Source organism: Chelonia mydas, chromosome 23 (assembly GCF_015237465.2).
Source record: "Chelonia mydas isolate rCheMyd1 chromosome 23, rCheMyd1.pri.v2, whole genome shotgun sequence".
Classification (NCBI taxonomy): domain Eukaryota; kingdom Metazoa; phylum Chordata; order Testudines; family Cheloniidae; genus Chelonia; species Chelonia mydas.
The window spans coordinates 11,096,229-11,117,456 of record NC_051263.2 but is presented as its reverse complement, the minus strand read 5'-3'; the positions used below and the strand labels follow the sequence as shown (position 1 = coordinate 11,117,456).

Below are 21,228 nucleotides of genomic sequence, written 5' to 3'. Positions count from 1 at the left end.
CTTGGACTCATTTAAAAAGCAAAGAGCTGCCAATGGCCCACTCCTCAGTGTGTAGCTTCAAAAGGCTGAGTTTTTGCATAACCGGAGGTGGCAAATTTCTGTTCACCTCCCCCCTAGATAATCTCTAGGAAAACCACTTCATGCTTTTTGTTCTGAAAATCCATTCTTGTCTGGCACATTGTTCAGTATGGTCCTTTGAACACCCAGATCTCTCCTGAGTCCCATCTATCCCCCATTGAGAGGTTACATACAATCCCGGCCCACAATAACACATAAACCATTCATTTAATACAATGGACCCCAAAGATATTTAAGCTGAATTAAATAAGGTCTCCCAAGGACACTGCAAGAAACTGCCATATCTGTCACTGGAGAAGGGAAGGGATGTTTTGCATGATCTCATGACTGATTATATGAAACTTGTGAATTTTACTCATCCAAAAATGGCTGCTTTTCACCATTAGTTTTAATGGGACAGAAGCCACACATTGTCCTTCCATCAAGGTGACTACCATAATGCCCAGTCACACCAAATAAACATGAGCATACAGCAGCGTAAACAACTATCATTGCTCTCAAAACCGGTTTGGAAAACCTGCTGCTTCCTACAGGCTCTGAAGAGGCAAAAAAAGGTTGTGCAATAACTAGCAGAAAATACGCTGTGTGAGAAAGACACGTGAGAAAGGAGGAGAGAGCGTCAGGGAAGTAAGGGACTCAGCTGGCCCTCTGCTGGGATCTGGGGAATGGCGGGGTAGCTGGATGGGGTTTCTGAATCCAATCAAAGACCTTGACCACATCGGTGGCGGCACATAGAATAAGTGTAGCTACACGGTGCAGTGAAATGCAGGCTTTGCCCACAATGCCCTGTGAAGCTACATGTGGCAGTGAAAGGGTCTGGCAGGGGGGAGGCCGTGGGGAGATACCAGAGACTTTCCCCGCTGCCTCTCCACTGCCAGAGCCTTTTCCCACCACCAGAGTATTTTAGTGCTGCAGGGAAAGGCCCTGGCAGCAGAGAGGCCATGGAAACTAAACTTCTAAAAATAGCAATGTAGATGTAAGAGTCACTGCTTGGCGTGAAGAGAGCCGAGTAGGGAATATATCCTTGGTGTGTCTTTACCCTACTCACCTGAGCAGTGCCCCACTGTCTACACTGGTTTTTATACCCATACTGGGGGCATGTAGTGTATGTACTCTACACGCTGCAGTAAGCATCGACCTAGCCAAAGAGACAAAACCATCACTGACAGATATTGAACAGAATATACACCCATCATCACAATGCACAAATGCAACTTCACTTCCCACCTCCAGGAAAACATTAGATAGTTTACCCAAGGGGCTCCATGTCCAACAACGTATCCTGCCTTGCCCCTCTTACTGAGTGTGTATTAGAATAATATTGCAAAGTGTATGGTAAGGGAGAGGATGGCAAGTGACCTAGGCAGTCTTGGAGGAGACCCACAGCCACTGGAGTCATACACCAATTTGCACCAGCTCATGATGTGTCTCCAGGCTTTGGTGGCTTTGGAATATTTCATGCTGGGTTTTGCTATTTTCATGCCTTTATAAAAATACTAAAACATTGTAATAAAACAATTTTTGTTTGTTTCTAATAAAACCTTCAGTTCCAGACTCCATTCCCATTAACCATTTGGCTTCACTACACATACACTCGATCTACCTGCTTCAGATCTACTGTCTCTATGATGTGTTTCACCTGATAGTGATCATTCAGATGTCAGCCAGTTGTTCTGGTTATAAGCAAAAGGCTTTGATGAGTTAAATTTCCAGTAGACTTATGAATTTTATTTCTAAGTTGAGTAAACATTGGGCTTAACTCTGTTCTGATATGTACAAATGCCAACTCTCCTGGGATACACCAGTGTAAACAAGAAGAGAATTTCCTCCTTTTTATATTGAATTCCACCCACCGGATATTGCACTCATTTTATAGGATCTCTTTCTCCCTGGTTTTCTTATTTTATTGATTATCTGGACAGTTGCTGGAAGTTTTAGAAGGAACTAGAGGATTAGATTACCTTCAAACCGAATCTGTAAGTACAGACCATTTACTGCTTTTTATCAAGCATTTTGCTATAGATCATTTGTTAATTGCTCATACTTGGGGATGTAGTTCCAATATGGTTATCTTGCTATTGTCCCCATGTCTTTGATCTAAATGGTACAGGTCATTTTTGGGGTGAACTAAAGGCAAGTAACAACCTCCATATCCAATATTTCAGGATTCAGCTTTGTCATAGTAACACAGGAATTGCCAGACTGTATCAGACTCAAGGTCCTGTTCCACTATCCTGTCTGTGACAGTGGCCACAAACGGAGGAAGGTGTGAGAACCCCATAGTAGGCAGCTGATGGATAATTCGATTTAAGTACCGAAACATTGAATTCAATATCGCCTCCAACATTGTTGTTAATTCTGGAAGTTATGATAATTCTGGATATTCGTTATCTGTTGAAGTGCCCAATAACTTTTCAAATCTTGCAGAGATCTTGGTCTCAATGGCTTCCTTTAACAGTGAGATCCAGATTCTAATAATTTGTTTTATGACAAACTATTATTTATCACTTTTGAATTTGTCACCTTTTTAATTTTATTGACTGTCTCATTGTTCTTGTGTTATGAGACACAGAGGACAGAAGTTCTCAATCTAGCTTCTCTAGATCATTCATACCCTCTTGTCTCCTTCCTAAAGTAAACATTTGTTTCACTCTTCATAGGAGAGCTTTTCCACATTCTTGATCTTTCTCATCACCCAACTTTGAACCTCTCTAATTCTGCAATAGCTTTTTTGAGATGGTTTGACTAGTACTACATACAGCTGAGGCCACACTATTGATTTATATAATGCCATTATAGTATTTTCCATATTATTTTCCACCCTGTTCCATGAAACTTAATGTCTCTTGTTTGCTTTTGTGACCACAGCTGCACATTAAGCAGAGCCATCTGCAACAATGCACAGGTCCCTTTCCTGAATTTATACAGTTAATTTACACCCCTGTAAAGTTTATGAGTATGTCACAACTAGCCTCTTCTCGGGCACACCCTTTGATCCACACTGGTGTCTCTGGGTATGTCTACACTTACATTTTATAGCGCTCTCACTTGCTGGCTCAGGGGTGTGAAAAATCACCCCTCTGAGCGCAGCAAATCTGAGCGCTTTAAAGCGCTAGTGTAGACAGGCTCTGAGCGCTGGCTGGGAGCTAATCCCCTCGTGGAGGTGGATTACCAGGAGCGCTGGGAGAGCTCTCTCCCAGTGCTCGTGCACAACCACACTTACACTTCAAAGCGCTGCAGCGGGAGCGTTCCCATGGCAGCGCTTTGAAGTTTCCAGTGTAGACATACCCTGAGTTGCTATTATAGCCTTTCTACCTCTCGAAACTTCCTCTGAACTTGATCCTATTTATCTTTCAGATACAGCATGACGGTGGCCTAGTCTGTCTTTCTTGTATAGTTTGTAACCAGGCATTTCACTATCCCACTGGCTTTTTCTCTTTATAAAGCACATTGTCTCAGAGTCCTCTTCCATTGCACAGCTTCCTAGTTTTAAGAACTGCCAGTTCAGCACTAAAAACAGGAGGACTTGTGGCACCTTCGAGACTAACACATTTATTAGAGCATAAGCTGTCGTGAGCTACGGCTCACTTCATTGGATGCATAGAATGGAACATATAGTAAGAAGATATATAGAGATATAGATACAGATATAGATATACATACAGAGAAGGTGAAAGTTGCCATACAAACTGTAAGAGGCTAATTAATTAAGATGAGCTATTATCATCAGGAGAAAAAACTTTTGTAGTGATAATCAAGATGGCCCATTTAGACAGTTGACAAGAAGGTGTGAGGATACTTAACTTAGGGAAATAGATTCAATATGTGTAATGACCCAGACACTCCCAGTCTCTATTCAAACCCAAGTTAAAGGTATCTAGTTTGCATATTAATTCAAGCTCAGCAGTTTCTCCTTGGAGTCTGTTTTGGAAGCTTTTCTGTTGCAAAATTGCCACCCTTAGATCTTTTACTGAGTGTCCAGAGAGATTGAAGTGTTCTCCTACCGGTTTTTGAATGTTATGATTCCTGATGTCAGATTTGTGTCCATTTATTCTTTTGCGTAGAGCCTGTCTGGTTTGGCCAATGTACATGGCAGAAGGGCATTGCTGGCACATGATGGCATATATCACATTGGTAGATGTACAGGTGAACGAACCCCGGATGGCATGGCTAATGTGATTAGGTCCTATGATGGTGTCACTTGAATAAATATGTGGACAGAGTTGGCATCAGGCTTTGTTACAAGGATAGGTCCTGGGTTAGTGTTCAGCACTGACAGATATGACAATTTCCTGGAATATTGTTGGGAGATCTTACTATTTTGAGTTTATGAATCACTGTAGGCCAGGGATTGTATATTCCCATGGGAGAGGGGAAGCACATGTGCCCCAGGAACTCAGAGAAGTGTGGCTGAGTAGGCAAATTCACTCAGGCTGTAACACCTCTCAAGAGCTACCAGCACCTGGACAGGCTCCCATATTTTGGTTTTAACTGAATTCTCCAGAGACAAACAGACAAAAAATAACTTTTGGATAAATAGCTTGAGTTTCAACTAACACAGGGACTTCTTTCTGGTCCAGCAAATGGACTGGACCTTCTGTACGAGGGAGGGCCCCAGTCCTTCCTGGGAAGGGTTGGAAGGACTTTGGCCTATGGAGACCCCATGGGGGGTGGCCTCTAGTAAGCATTCAGCATGCATATCGGAACATTCCCTGCATGAGGAAATTACATTGAATAATTACTACTTTTATATTAATATAAAAGAATGTGAATGTGACAGAACTTTATTTGTCCAGTTACTAAGAATTCATTAATAAATCTTCTGTAATAGCACAACTCTATTAGTGAAAATGAAAGCATAATATCCAGTCTTTAGGTAATTTTCAGAGCTGTTTGCACAAACCATTGTACACTAAATCAACAGGGGTGTGTAGGCTGCCAGATACATTAAGAGATAATCTGATGCTTTAAAATTTCCTTTCAATATTTACGAGTCTAAAGTTCTCAGATTCATGCAACAAAACTGAAAGAATAAATAACACAGCAACATAACACAGCTGGCATAATTTACTTTTGGGCAGACACGTTGCATATTTTGTGGCTTGAATTCATTTAAAATATTGAACTGAATATTCATATAATTGTTTAAAGTATTTACCCAGCTTCACCTTTGCTGAAATTTTAGTTTTATTTCATGCAAAATGTACATTAAATGAATGCTAAGTATATTAATGCCCCCTGAGGGAACTGAACCTAGGACTTCTAGATTTGAAAGCACAGACTACAACTGTCCAAAGTGCAAGTTAGCAGGTTCAGAAGTACTAGCAGACTTATATACCTGTGTACACACCATAGTCACTAGAAGGGGAGAGGAAGCCATGTCATTTCAGCATGGATTACATACATACTCTCACTGACTGGAGTAGGCCACTCTGTGCTTTAGCAACCACAGAAGTTCAGCTCCCCACATAACACCCAATAATGATGCCATCACTAAGGCTGTCTGTGCTGACTGAATCTAGGCTTCCTGGATCTAAAGGCATGATCCTCTACTGTCTCAGATAAAGAAACACAATGATCAACTTGAAATCAATAGGAGACTCGTAAAGCTCTCTATATGGTCTGGGTACTAGCTGGAGAAAGAGACAAACTGTTATTGTGGGTTATATGATATGGGATGGTTATGTGCTCAGATCAGGGAAGTGCTAAAGCTAAGGCTGTCTGTGTGCATTGGTTCCGTGATGGGGTGTCCGCTCCACAGGTCTGGAAGGGGTTAAGGTGGCCAGGTAGGCCTATTACTTCACAGACTGCACTTGGAGGGAGAGCCAGAGAGCAGGGAATTGATGACAAGGAGGCTCAGCTGGGCAGGAACAGGTGGGGCCTATAAAGCCAGGAAGCTGGCAACATAGAAGGGCTGCTGCTGGAAAGGACAGTCACTCCCTGGAAAAAGGGAGGAGGGTTTGGAACTGCTACACCCAGAACAAGGAGGGGAACCAGGAGTTGCAAGAAGCAGTCGAGGGAAGGAACAGTGAGGGTAGGGAGGGGAAAACCCGGAACTGCTGTTTGTAGGGTCCCTGAACTGGAACCCAGAGTAAAGAGTGGGCCCAGGTTTCCCTACCAACCACTGTGGACAAGGCAGAGGACAGCAGACTGCCTGGGAGTTCTGGAAAGACTGTTACATCTACTCCAGAAGGGTGGAGCAAATATGGTGACCTGGCTGGAGGGCCAAATCATGAAGAGGAGGCTGCAATTCCTGGAGTGAGAGGGGTCTACAGTGTGAGAGGATGACAGGAGAGACACTGCTGGGGTGTGCGTGTGCAATGCCTGGCCAGAGCTAATCCCCAGGACAGCCAGCAGGAGGTGCCACTAGCAGTGAGTGACAGGTTAATTGAGAATGAAATCCCCAAATTTGTAGACTCATAGAATTTAAGGCCAGAAGTGATCACTGTGATCATCTAGTCTGACGTCCTGCACATCACAGGCCCTGGCGCCTCATCCCCCGCCCCCCACCCCGCTCCTGTAATAGACCCATAACCTCTGGCTGAGTTACTGAAGTCTTCAAGTCATTATTTAAAGGCTTCAAGTAATAGAGAATCCATCATTTACTCTAATTTAAACCTGCAAGTGACCTGTGCCCCATGCAGCAGAGGAGGGCAAAACACCCCGAGAATCTCTGCCAATCTAACCCACGGGAAAATTCCTTTCTGATCCCAAACATGTTGATTATTTGAGCTAACATATCAGCACGACCTATCAGCCAGATACCTGGGAAATAATTCTCTGTACTAATTCAGAAACCTCCCCATGTAGTGTCCCCTCTGTGGCTGTTAGGGATATTTGCTACTAGCAGTCACAGATGGGCCATATGCCATTGTAGGCAATTTCATCATACCATAAATTTATCAAGCTCAATCTTGAAACCAGGTAGGTTTTTTGCCTCCACGGCTCCCCTTGGGAGGCTGTTCCAGAATTTCACTTCTCTGATGGTTAGAAACAGTTATCTGATTTCAAGTCTAAACTTGTTGATGGCCAGTTTGTATCCATTTGTTCTTTTGTCAACACTGATGCTTAACTTCATCTCTCTGATGTATTTGTAGAGAACAGTCATATCTCCCCTCAGCCTTCTTTTAGTTAGGCTAAACAAGCCAAGATCCTTGAATCTCTTCTTGGAAGGTAGGTTTTCCATTCCTCTGATCATCCTAGTAGACCTTCTCTGCATCTGTTCCAGTTTGAATTCATCTTTTTCAGGCATGGGACACCAGAATTGCATATAGTATTCCAGATGAGGGCTCACCAGTGCTTTGTACAATGGTAATAACACTTCCCTGTCTCTACTGGAAATACCTCATCTGATGGATCCTAGGACAGTATTAGCATTTTTCATGGCCACGTCACATTGGTGGTTCATAGTCATCCTGTAACCAACCAATACACACAGGTCTTTCTCCTCCTCTGTTGCTTCCAACTGGTACATCCCCTGCTAACAGCAAAAATTCATCTTCTTAGTCCCTAATTGCATGACATTGCATTTTCTAATATTAAACTTAATCCCATTTCTATTACTCCATTTTTCAAGGTTGTCTAAATCTTCTATGATATTCTGGTCTTCTCCATATTGGCAATACCTCCCAATTTTGTGTCATCTGCAAATTTTGTTAGCACACTCCCGCTTTTTGTGGCAAGGTCGTTAATGAAAAAGTTAAATAAGATTGGTCCTAAGACCGATCTCTGAGGAACCCCACCAGTAACCTCCCTCCAGCATGACAATTCACCTTTCAGTATGACCTGATGTATTCTTTCCTTTACCCAGTTCCTTATCCACCTTACAGTTCTCACATTAATCCCCATCTTTTCCAATTTAATAATTCCCCATGTGGAATTTGTGGTGTTTAGATGCTACTTGTAATTATTAGAACTGGGAGCACTGGCTGTTGGGAGTCTGAAAGGACAGGAAACAGGAAGGGGGCAGGGAGTTGAGGAGGCTGAGTGAGAGCTACCGAGGGTGCAGCAGCAGCTTGGTAAAGAGGTTTCCACTTTTAAAATAAAGTCCCATTGAAGTTTGTTAGTACCTTGCCTAGTTGTTATAACAGAATTGCATCAAATGCCTTACTGAAATCCAGGTAGATTAGATCTACTGCATTTCCTTTGTCTGAAAAATCAGTTATCTTCTCAAAGAAAGAGATCAGGTGGGTCTGGCATGATCTACCTTTTGTAAAACCATGTTGAATTTATCCCAATTACCATTTTTCTCTATGTCCTTAACTACTTTCTCTTTCAAAATTTGTTCCAAGACCTTGCTAAAAATTGAGGTCAAACTAACAGGCCTGTGGTTTATTGGTTAACTTTCCCCCCTGTTCTTAAAAATAGGAAATATATTAGCAATTCTTTAGTCATAGGATATGACGCCTGAGTTTCCAGATTAATTAAATATCCTTGCACCTGGCTTTGCAATTTCACATGCCAGTTCCTTTAATATTCTTGGGTGGAGATTAGCTGGGCCTCCCAATTTGGTCCCACTAAGATTTCTGAGTTTGACTTTCTCCTCAGATGTCCTATTTTTTACTTCCATATCATAATTTCCATTAGCCACTCTGCCACTACACCTAAGCTCTTCATTACCCTTATTCAAAACAGAGGCAAAATATTTGTTTAGGTGATGGGACATGCCTAGATTATCTTTAATCTCTCCCCCTTGCCCACCCCATCATCAGTGCTTGGTGGTCCCAGTTCTTTCTTTGATTTTTTAAAATTATTTATATGGCTATAGAACCTTTTATTATTGGTTTTAATTTCCTTTGCAAGGTTCAGCTGTGCTTGGCTTTTGGTAGCTCTCAATTTTTCCCAACACTATCTGACCTCTAAGAGGTAGCTTTCCTTGCTGATCCTTCCAATCTTCCATTCCTTGTAGGCTTTCTGCTTTCTCTTAACAATGTGTTTGCGATGCTTGCTCATCCACTTTGATCTGCAAATCTTCCCTACAATTTGTTTTCCCCTGCTTGAGATGCAGACTTCAGATAGTTTCTGCAACTTTGACTTAAAGTAACTCCAAGCCTCCTCCACACTCAGATCCTCAAGTTCTTCAGTCCAGTCTACTTCCATAACTAATTTCCTTAATTTTTTAAAGTTTGCCCTTTTGAAATCAAAGACCCTATTGGCAGACTTTTTTTTGGTTATCCTTCTATTTAGTTTAAACTGAGTTAGCCCATGATCACTCGTACCAAGGTTGTCCTCTACAACGAGTTCTTCAATGAGATCCCCAATACTTACCAATGCTAAATCTAGAATGACATCACCTTTAGTTGGTTCAGAGAGTATTTGGTGAAGAAATCTGTCAGTTGTCGCAACCAGAAATGTCTGGGCTCTACCATTATTAATAGCACTTGTCCTCCAATCAATATCTGGGAAATTAAAGTTTCCCATTATGACACAATTCCCAGCAGTATTTATTTCATTACAATATTAGAGGTCTCTATCCATATCCATATTGGATTCTGGGTGTCTGTAGCATACCTCAAGTACTATCTCAGGGGTACCTCTAGTAGCTTTTCTCCCTCAGGTGAGTTTGACTGAAACAGGGTCTGCTTTATCCATTCCATCACTTCTAATTTCTTTTCAGTCTACCTCATCATTAATATACAAAGCTAGTCCACCACCCTTCCCTTTATTTCTGTCTTCCCTGAACAGCACATACCCTTCAATACCTGTACTCCAATCATTAATACTATTCTACTATGTTTCTATTATCCCTATAATATCTGGTTTCACTTCCTACACCAGTAGTTCTAGTTCCTTCATTTTGTTATCTAGACTTCTTGAATTGGTGTACAGACATCTGTGTTATTTCTGCTTGGCTTCACCCAGATTCCTCACCTAACTAGGTACAGTCATTCTACTGCCAGTCTTGCCTACCTGACCGCTAGTGTCATAAATATAAAGGGGAGGGTAACCACCTTTCTGTATACAGTGCTATAAAATCCCTCCTGGCCTGAGGCAGAGTCCTTTTACCTGTAAAGGGTTAAGAAGCTCAGGTAACCTGGCCGGCACCTGACCCAAAATGACCAATGAGGGGACAAGAAACTTTCAGTCTGGAGGGGGGGAAAGGCTTTTGTCTGTCTGTGTGATACCTTTGCTGGGAACAGGTCAAGGATGCAAGCCCTCCAACTCCTGTCAAGTTAGTAAGTAATCGAGCTAGAAAATGCATTAGGTTTTCTTTGTTTTGGCTTGTGAAATTCACTGTGCTGGAGGAAGTGTGTATTCCTGTATTGTGTAAGATTATCTTCCATTCTGATCTTACAGAGTTGTTCTCTTATCTTTTTTTTTGTTCTTCTAATAAAGTTCTGACTTTTAAGAATCTGGGTTTTTTTGGGTCTTAAAAATCCAAGGGGTTTGTGCTCATCTTGTTTATTCTCAAGCCTCCCCAGGAAAGGGGGTGTAAGGACTTGGGGGGATATTTTGGGGAAATGGGAACTCCAGGTGGTCCTTTCCCTGATTGTTTGTTAAATCACTTGGTGGTGGCAGCGTTTACCTAATCCAAGGGCAAAAACCTTGTGCCTTGGGGAAGTTTTAACCTAAGCTGGTAGAAATAAGCTTAGGGGATCTTTCATGCGGGTCCCCACATCTGAACCCTAGAGTTCAGAGTGGGGAAGGAACCCTGACAGCTAGTGTCATGGGTATCGGCACTATCTTTCCTCTTGATTTCCATTTTCCTGCTCTCTGTTCTTCCTTTCTCCATTGCTCTGTCCTCTCTTACTTGATTTCCTCCCCCTCAATGTTAGAATCAAGAATGGAGATTCCATGAGCATCTTCCAACTGTCTCCCACGAATTCCTACTTTAAAGCTCTTTTAATCAGTTGTGCCAACCTCCATCCCAGAAGTCTATTTCCCTCCCTACTCAGGTGGAGTCAATCCCATGAGAATTGTCCTCTGTCTGTGAATGCCTCCTAGTGTTTGAACATTCCAAAGCCTTCCTTATAGCACCACTGCCTGAGCCATCTGTTGATCATCATCATTTTGTCTCACCTTCACTCACCTCTAGTGACAGGTAGAATCCCACTGAAGATCACCTGATCCTCCATTTTCTTGTGTCTCCCTCAGCCTGGCATCACTTCCCTTGATGTATTCCAGTGAGAATGTAGCAGTATCATTTGTTCCCACATGAAGGGCAGTCAGTGGATTCTTTCCTCATTCCATTAGGATCCTTAGGTCCACATCCCATATCTTAGCTTGCAGCAGTCAGCACACCCTTCCATTCTCCGGTCAGTTCTGTTCTTCTCAGGAGGCCATTTCCAGTCATGTAGACCTGCCTCTTCCTGTTGGTGCAATTCTCTGACCTTCCTCCTCCTGTTCGTTCTCGGGCAAGTCTTTCCTCCTGTTTTCACTTAAACTTAAAGTTGCGCCACAACTGTTTATAAGGGTTCAATCCTGCACCCACTGTATTCAGTGGAGTTCAAATTCAAAGACCTTCCAGCGGTTGAACTCTCAGGCACTTAATGAATGTATGTTGCCACAGCGATAAGTGCTTTAAAATGCTGATTCATAGCTAGGCAGGTAGATTGGATTTTAATATTGGCTTGAAGAATACGTAATGTTTTAAGTACAGAAATAGTCAGTGGGTAAGCAGTGCCTTAAGGGTAACATTTTCAAAAGTGACTTGAAGCAAAAATGATATAGTTAACTATCACGTTGTTTGCCCAAGCAATTAAAAGAAATGAAATTACAATATAACAGATACCATAAATCTCACCCTGCCTACGTGGCAAACAGTAGCATATAAGTCTTGTCAGGTAGAAGGAAATACTCATTTGTCACTGTGTAAACTAGCCTTATTAACTCTGCTGTCACGGTGTCATTCCCTGAGTATAGACGTCAGCATTTTTTATGTCAAGGGACACTTAGCAAAAAAAAAACCAAAAAACACCTGCCATCAGAAAACAGTCTAGTAATAAAAAGTCTCAGAAAATCCATTGGTTTTCAAGTGTTTCCAATTGGGCACTCAAAATTGCTAGTCACTGTGGAAAATTTTGACCAGGGACCTCACTGGGACTATACCTGGAGTGGGGTACCATTAAAGGAAAACAAAATTTGGCCCAATAGGTTTATGTTAAAGCTGATCTTCCCCCATTTCTCTGAACTCAGCTGTATGAGCATTGGCTTGTGAGGCCTTACACAAAACATGATGGCATTTCTCTGTTTGGATGGGAAATAAATGGGTTTCTGTTAGATAACTGAGTACTGAAACATCAGGTGATCAGGACCAATTTGGTTTATTCAAGTTGGGTTGCCCTGACTGAAGACATGTTATAGACAGGAACTTACCTACCTACATTTACGTCACCAAGCTATCCACTTATACTCGGGTTGAGGTGCTTAACAATCTACAGGTCTTTTAAAGCCCCTCAACCCATTGTTTATTTCATATTACAATTTTCAGCTAATTGTATAACTTATTATTGTCCAATTACTATCAAATGTCGACCTTGCAGTTAATTGCTTAGACAGTTACATTTAATAAACTCCAAATCTGCAGCATACAAAAGGTCACAACAGTTTTGGCCAATGAAGACAATAACATTTTAAAATTAGGGCTGTTGATTAATCGCAGTTAACTCACGCAGTTAATTATCCAGGGTTCTGGGCTGCTTGGTTTGTACAGCCTGGACTGAATCTTGTGCTGCTGCAGCTTCACTGTTCCAGGACTCAGGCTAGGGAGATTAAAGAGCTCACAGGCAATGCCTGCAGCCTAGACACGCCCTGCATCTCTGACCCATTGTGCCTCAGGGAGAGTCAGTGCCTCCAGCAGTCTTGGAGAAGGGCAAACACTGTGCCATGCTTGGACAGCAGTAGTGCTGGAATCACATGGCCTTTCCCTCCCCAAGCACTAGGACTATGACAGTGAGTGTCCCTTCCACCACAGCAAAGGTTCTCATGTGATCTACCCCCCCCCCTCACTCCCACACTGGCTGTACGTAGTGACACCTTCCCATATTGTTCAGCTTTCCCTCCAACGTTCAGTGACACAAAAGGAAGGGGAGGAACACCCTGGTATATTTCAAGGGGGAATAATGAGAAATCCGGTGTCTTGTATTTCTGAGCATCTGTGTCTATTTTGATTGCTGCTCTCATTTCAGATCAGCCCCTGCGACTCTTCCCACATGAGCTACCAGAGGCATGGAGCTACAGGGACAGCTCTCCAGCCGCTTGTTCTGTGCCATACTCCTAGCAGTGATTCCCTTTTCAGGTAAAAGCATTATTGGTAAAACACTTCTCTGCAGCACAAAATCCCTGGAGAGAGAGAGACCTAGACCTGCACGAAACCCCTGCTGGTATCTGTGTTTCAGCAGAGAAAATGTTTTTATTTGTGTTACTGAGACACAAACAGGCAATTCAGGAGGCATTTGGGGATCTGGTCCTGGACGCATCTGGGTGCTCTCAGCTCTTACTGAGCTCGGCATCTCACAGCAGGTTCTCAGGACCTTGCAGTTTCAGAGCCTTTGTTAGCCCTGGTTTCTCCAGTGAGGTGCTCAATTCATCATAAACCTGCTGTCAGTAGGAGGTGGAGCTGTGCTATTTGTCTTCTCTGTGGATCTGCCCCAATTCTAACCATCAGGGAAAGATGACCAATGCAAAGCCCTTAGTGTAGAAAAGAAAAAAAACACAATTTGGCTTGGTTGAGCTTATCCCAGTTTTAAACTGGATAAGCTGCACTAGTGGAAATTGCTTCTTGCTCTGTTTATATCTAGCAGGTTGCACTGGTACACCTGGTGGCTGATGGCTGGGATCAGGGCAAACAGAGCTTTGACATTTTCATTTGAAACTTTTTTTTTCAATAGGAAAATGTCCTTTTCCCAACAATGTCCATTTTCTGAAGAATTTTTTTTAATTTTATGATCTTTCAACAGACCTCCTTTTCCCATTTCTCCATCCCCCCCCCATTTCCTATTTTATAACTGAAAAAGGAGAAAAGTGAGAAAAAACACATAAGCTGCTTCCTCCCAAAAAATAACCAAAAAATCTCTTTAATCAAAACATTGGAAAAATTTGAATTGTTTCACACACCAAAAAAAAAAAGATTTTTTCTACGTTTCTTGAAACATATCTTATTGTTTTTCAACAAGTTCTCATAGGCCAGCCCTACAATCTCCCAGGCACGCTCTTGTTAAATATTTGGCATGTTTGATCTATTATACAATGTCTTGTACATCAAAGGTGCAATAACAAAACTGAATTTCATTCTTCTTTGACTCCCATCTATCAGCCCAGCAATTACGATGGGGGATGAGTGACATCTTTCCACCACTTTCGGTCTTGAACCAGCTTCACGGCTTCGTTTGTACTTAAACCTTTTTGTTTTATGTCATGGTTTCTACCCAATGCATTCTTAGTCTTCCTCTATTTCTAGTTCCTTGAACTCTGGTATGTTTCGCCATATATGGTATCCTTTTCAGGACCATTCCTGACATGTCAAACCAGCGTGGTTATCCTTCTTGAATCTTCTGCAAAAGAGTTGTTTCTTGCCCTACCCATATTCTTATCACTTCATTTTTTTTATTTTCTGAAGTCTGGAAACTCTCAGTATTCCCCCCAGCCAGTTCATTTCTGCAGTCAATATCTTCCATTAGCTGGCTTTTCTCATACTCCAGGATTCCAACCTCCACAGCAGTATCAGCAAGGCACTTGTCTCCTACATGCTGAGCTTCTTTGTTACAAAAATGTCTTTAGCCTTCTAGATGTGGCAGTTTTCCAAATTGCAATATCAGCTCATCTTCTTCTTATGTCATTTTCACAATTCCCATTCTTTGATACTTGTCCTAAAGATGCACAATATTTCCACTTCTTCTAGTTCTTTGTCTTTGACTTTAATCTTTACCTCTTCTTCTTGTCTTCCAATTGTCATAATTTTTGTCTTACCTGTGCTGATGCTTAAGCCACATTTTCTACTTTCCTGGTCTACCTTGTCAGTAATTCTCTGTAAATCCTCCTTGGTCAATGCTATCAGATCAATATCAACTGAGAAGCTAAGGTTTTTAATAATAAGAATAGTCTTAGATCCTTATTACGAATTAACAATATCAATAGCAATCAAGTACATATTTGCAGAGTATTTCCACTCTTTAATTTATGAAAATAGATTCCTGTCCCAGCACTTGGAATTCATGGCTATTACAGACACCATCAGTTTTATTCTGGATAAACCCTGAGGGTACAATTACACTATAGCTGGAGAACTGATTGCAGCTCTGGTAGGAACACCTGTGCTATCTTGAATCAAGCTAGCTTGGTTAAAAATACCATGGAAGACACAGCAGCATGAACCCCTGCGTGAGCTAGGAATGTGAGTATGTACCCAGAGTTCCAGGCGGGCTTATACAGCTAAAGCCGAGGCCACCATGTGTTCATTGCTCCTTTTTGCCAGGCTAGCTAGATTCAAGCTGGCACTGAAATGCCTACTGAGCTGCAATCACTCCCCCAGTTGCAGTGTGGACTCTCCCTCATTTGGGTTTGCTTCTTTCAGAGAGTTTTGAAGTCATCTCATCCCCAACTGTCACGGGGATCGTGGGCCAAGATGTGGTCTTACCCTGCCAGGTCTCCACTGGAATGCAGCCAGCCAAGATGGAAGTGCAGTGGAAGAAAATCATCCCGGCAGCTAGAGAGACTGTCCATGAATACAGAGCCCAGCCAGGCCAGGATGTGCCAGGGCCGAACTACCAGGGACGGACCATGCTGTTGAAGGATGGATTCACCTTGGGGAATGTGTCTTTAAAGCTGAAGAACGTCCGACCAGCTGATAGGGGAATGTACAGCTGCATTGTGAAGTCTAACGAGTGGAGCGCTGATGCTGCAACCGAGCTTCAAATTGCAGGTTGGTGATTTCATTGGGCAGGATCAGATTTTGCCTGTCCATGATGCAGATGTGCAGTGAGGAGAGGGCATGAGGAGCCTTGTCCCTCTCTGTGACTTGTATAAAGGCCAGGCAGACTCCAGACCCTGTCCCTCCCAGTGCCCTGAGGGTGCTGAGCAGGAGGCAGACCGAGCTCAGCCCCATTTGAACCAGCCAGTGGAGCTGCCCAGCTCTGCAAGGGGCTGCAAGTCACGCGTAGCAGCCTGTGTACACCTAGAAGCTCTGGGGTAGGACAACTCCCCACTGGCCCCTTCCTCTAGACTGTGCCTATAGGGGGAAACTGAGCCCTAAATGCACAGACTATGAAACACTGGGCTTGGTTTTCAGTCACACCAAGGACTCCTACACTGCTGCACTGGCAGTGTAACAGGGTCTTAAAGTGGGCAGAAATGGCCCCTTGAGAATAGGCCTGTCAAGGTTCCTCCCCCACTCTGAACTCTAGGGTACAGATGTGGGGACCTGCATGAAAACCTCCTAAGCTTACTTTTACCGGCTTAGGTTAAAACTTCCCCAAGGTACAAATTAATTTTATCCTTTGCCCTTGGAATATCCACTGCCACCACCAAACTCTAACTGCGTTTACTGGGAAATGTAGTTTGGACACATCTTTCCCCCAAAATCCTCCCAACCCTTGCACCCCACTTCCTGGGAAAAGTTTGGTAAAAATCCTCACCAATTTGCATAGGTGACCACAGACCCAAACCCTTGGATCTGAGAACAATGAAAAAGCATTCAGTTTTCTTACAAGAAGACTTTTAATAGAAGTAGAAGTAAATAGAAGTAAAGGAATCACCTCTGTAAAATCAGGATGGTAGATACCTTACAGGGTAATTAGATTCAAAACATAGAGAATCCCTCCAGGCAAAACCTTAAGTTACAAAAAAGACACACAGACAGGAATAGTCATTCTATTCAGCACAGCTATTTTCTCAGCCATTTAAAGAAATCGTAATCTAGCTAGGTATGTGTTAGATTATTTACTAAAAGTTCTAAGACTCCATTCCTGTTCTATCCCCGGCAAAAGCAGCGTACCGACAGACACAGACCCTTTGTTTCTCTCCCTCCTCCCAGCTTTTGAAAGTATCTTGTCTCCTCATTGGTCATTTTGGTCAGGTGCCAGCGAGGTTACCTTTAGCTTCTTAACCCTTTACAGGTGAGAGGATTTTTCCTCTGGCCAGGAGGGATTTTAAAGGGGTTTACCCTTCCCTTTATATTTATGAGAAGGCCTTAGGCAGGCCTCTGGCTGGCTTAATGACTTTACACCCACTCAGCACCCAGCCTCCAACAGAAGGGCAGATTGGGCTGTGTTAGGCACCTGGACAGAGCACAATGTGCCCTGGATCTCCACTGCTTACCAGGCCCCATGGGGACCAGCTGCTCAAACTTACACCAGGGGGCTGGGCAGCCCTTACCTGGCCCCAGAATACAGAGAGAGTGAAGGTGGCTTAAAGGTATTTCTCTCTTCTATGTTTCCCCAAAGTGCAGGGACTAGGGGACAGACAAACAGGCCCAGACCTCTGAGATCCCAATCTAAGGGCTTGTCTGAACTTCAGTGTAGACAAACACTACAGCGACAGGAGGGGTTCTCCCATCACTGGAGTGAATCCATCTCCCTGAGAGGCAAATGCTAGGTTGACAGAAGAATTCTTGCATCAACCTAGTGCTGTTGACACTGGGTTTAGGTCGCCTTAACTGCAAAAGTCAAGGGTGTGGATTTTTCACCTCCCTGAGCAATGTAGCTGGGTCGACCTAACTTTTGAGTGTAGACCTGGCCTGAGTATTGGCATTGGCATGTGGCATTTTGGGGGCCAGGCAGCCATAGAACATGCCGTTCACTGTGGAGACTGGCCATGATCTGGAATCCCCTGGAGAAGCAGGTGAAGAATTTCTTTGAAGTCCAGTAGGAAAAACACAGAAAGAGGGAGAGTGCCCTGAGTTAAAAATAAAGCCATAACAAAGGGACAATGCCGTTTCCCTAAAGCTACTCCCTTCCAAATCTCTCTTGTTGTTTTAACTGTGGCTTCTGTGTCCATTGATGTGCTGGGTCCCCAGGGCCAGGGGATTGACCTAACCTGCATGTCAACAGGGTGGTTCCCCAAACCCGAACTCCACTGGGTTACCAAGAATGGGCGGGATCTGCAGCCTGTGACCAAAACAGAGCAGGGTCATCAACTTCTGTTCAGTGTTCTGAGCCACATCACAATCCTGGGAGAGGAAACTGGAGAAATCAGCTGCGTTATCTAGAACAGCCTGTAATAGGTGACTAGGAGATAGCTAATGTAGCAACACTGGTGTTTTAAAAAAGGCTTCAGAGGTGATCCTGGTAATTCTGTTTGCTAACATTTTTATTATCTCTCTTAGCCTAACTTTACAAAGCTACATGGCAGTCTTGGTTAACTATTCTTTAGCATAACTTAGAGTTTCAGGCCTCTGTGTTAGTGGATGTAATACAACAATTTTTGAACGCTGCAGCCTATCAATTCCAGAATTTCAGGGAATGTTCTAGATATCAATTGGCAGAACTCTGGCCATTTTGGTGGAAATCTACAAACTGGAAAAGGGAAGTGGAGTTCACATGGATCGCCTAGCACCTGCATAGCAGAGATAGCGTAGCACTTTCAACCACTTCTGTAATTGTCTGCCTATCAAAGAATCAGTTGATGGCATAAGTAACCCCTTTCAGCATAACAGCTCCCCCTTCTCATCTTTGCTCTTTGTCCCAATAGAATTTAAAAATGGTGAAACACTGAAAGAGAAAGAAATAAAGAGAGAAAGGAGAAGAATAAGTTTCCCCCCAGAAACCTCTGAGAAGAAGACTGGTCAGTCTGCGTTCTTTGTTCTCTACTTTCAATAACACCAAAATGTTCATTATGATAGATGAGTGATAACATAATAATAAAAGATAATAATCGTTGGTGAACTTCAGTGTAGACACACACTACAGCGACAGGAGGGGTTCTCCCATCACTGGAGTGAATCCATCTCCCCGAGAGGCAAACGCTAGGTTGACAGAAGAATTCTTGCATCAACCTAGTGCTGTCTACACTGGGTGTAGGTCGGCTTAACTGCAAAAGTCAAGGGTGTGGATTTTTCATCTCCCTGAGCAATGTAGCTGGGTCGACTTAACTTTTGAGTGTAGACCTGGCCTGAGTATTGGTATTGGCATGTGGCATTGTGGAGGCCAGGCAGCCATAGAACATGCCGTTCACTGTGGAGACTGGCCATGATCTGGAATCCCCTGGAATCCCCTGGAGAAGCAGTTGAAGAATTTCTTTGAAGTCCATTAGGAAAAACACAGAAATTGGGAGATTTTTTCCCCCAGAAACAAAGACACGGAAGTCTTTTTTAACTAATCTATAGAGTAACTTATAGTTTCAGGCCTCTGTGTTAATAGATGTAATATGACTATTTTAGAATGTTGCATCCAATCAATTCCAGAATTTCAGGGAATGTTCGAGATATCGATGGGCAGAACCCTGTCAATTTTGGTGGAAATCTGCAAACTGGAAAGGGGAAATGGAGGACACATGGATCGCCTAGCACCTGCATAGCAGAGATAGCATAGCACTTTCAACCACTTCTGTAATTGTCTGTAGATCAAAGAACCAGTTGATGGCATAAATAACTCCTTTCAGCATAACAGCTCTCCCATCTCATCTTTGCTCTGTTTGTCCCAATAGAATTTAAAAAGGCGGAAACACTGAAAAAGAAAGAAAAGAAGAGTGCAAGAAGAATAAGATTTGGTGGTGGGAGGGTGGGGCAGGGTAGGCATGTGTAGAGAAGCGTAAGTGACCTGCATACAGGACCCCTGGCATGGAGGAGCCATGGGGCACTCTTTCTTGGGGACAGAGTGGAAGTATGGACACACAGATTCCCTGGCATGGGAAAGGTTGCGTGACTCTAGGGAGACCGTGAAACAGAGGGGAATGGGTTGGGGTCCCACAGGGAGTTGTGTGGGGATGGAGAAATGCAAGAAGCCCCTGGTGCATACAATGAGCTCAGCCTACATAAGCTATGAACTGTGTGCCCCCTCCCACAACCCGAGTTCACAGGGTCCTGAGGCATGTGAGGTGCTAAGAACCCAGAACTCCCAATGACTTCAGGTAAGCTCCAGGAAGCTGGTTAGCATGTGTGTAGGGTCTTTTATTTTTTTCTTAAAACAATGTTTTCTTAAACACAACGCATTTACCTATCACACCATTTGCCCAAACACACAGAAGAAAAGAAGGTTTCAGAGTAGCAGCTGTGTTAGTCTGTATTCGCAAAAAGAAAAGGAGTACTTGTGGCACCTTAGAGACTAACCAATTTATTTGAGCATAAGCTTTCGTGAGCTACAGCTCACTTCATCGGATGCATTCAGTGGAAAATACAGTGGGGAGATTTATATACATAGAGAACATGAAAAGAACATGAAAAGAAAGAACATGAAAAGAGAGAAGAAAAGAAGTGATTAGCTAAAGAACACCAAAAATCTCACCCTTTCTGCATAGGAAACAGACACAAATGATTCTTACAAGGTAGCGGAAATATTCATTTTGTCACAATGGAAATTATTTGATTAGTAAATTGTGGGCACACTCTCTCCTTCAGTGGGACATCTGATCTATTTCCCACCCCTGTGCACAAGTATGAATACACAGTTTTGAGGAAACAATGGGTAAAACATTTTTTCTTTTTTTCCCCCGAGAAACCTCTGAGGAAAAGACTGGTAAGTCTGCATTCTTTGTTTTCTACTTTCAATAACACCAAAACGTTTATTAAGATAGATTATGAGTAATATCATAATAATAAAAGGTGAGAACCATTGGTGAACTGCAAACAACAGCCCTTTTAGGCACTGTGACTATTTTAAGGAAAGTCAACGGAGAACAAGTGCATGGTGAGAACCTAAAATGAGGGAATTCTGCAGAGAATTTAACAAAATTCCTGACCACCCAAGTCTAGTGAGTCAGTTTGTGGTCAGGATTTATTGGCGACTCATTGGGATAAATTTTAGACTGTAGCTTTCCCCTTTTTATGCTTAAAGATTTAATATGTTGTGAAAACTATTTGTTTAATAAATAACCTTTCTTATGTAATATTGAGGAATAAAAATAATGAGAAATTATGATGCAGTGCTGATGCTTTGTTTGTTTGTTTGTTTGTTTTGAAATCTTACCAGGTCTGTATCCATTTCGTCCATTTTATTTGTCAAATAATTTTAATTGTGCTTCCAGCAAACACACACAACAAAAGACCCCAAACAACCTAGA

The 21,228-nt window shown here is 42.8% G+C and overlaps 1 protein-coding gene across 9 annotated transcripts in view; it reads left to right on the top strand.

Annotated features, from left to right (window-relative positions):
- The window catches only part of LOC114018365 (butyrophilin subfamily 1 member A1), a 187,874-nt gene that overhangs the window by 130,112 nt on the left and 36,534 nt on the right, over positions 1-21,228 (top strand). For 3 of the 9 annotated variants that reach the window (XM_043534742.1, XM_043534741.1, XM_043534748.1), the window contains exons 1-4: positions 6,007-6,450; positions 13,206-13,315; positions 15,590-15,937; positions 20,664-20,684. The exons of 2 other annotated variants lie outside the window; for them this stretch is intronic. In XM_043534742.1, coding sequence (XP_043390677.1) covers positions 13,246-13,315; positions 15,590-15,937; positions 20,664-20,684 — 439 coding nt within the window. In that variant the 5' untranslated portion in view covers positions 6,007-6,450; positions 13,206-13,245. Of the gene's footprint in view, positions 1-5,990; positions 6,451-13,205; positions 13,316-15,589; positions 15,938-18,702; positions 18,796-20,663; positions 20,685-21,228 lie in introns of those variants that run through there. 4 more of the 9 variants (XM_043534739.1, XM_043534747.1, XM_043534740.1 and 1 more) reach the window with 4 other exon arrangements.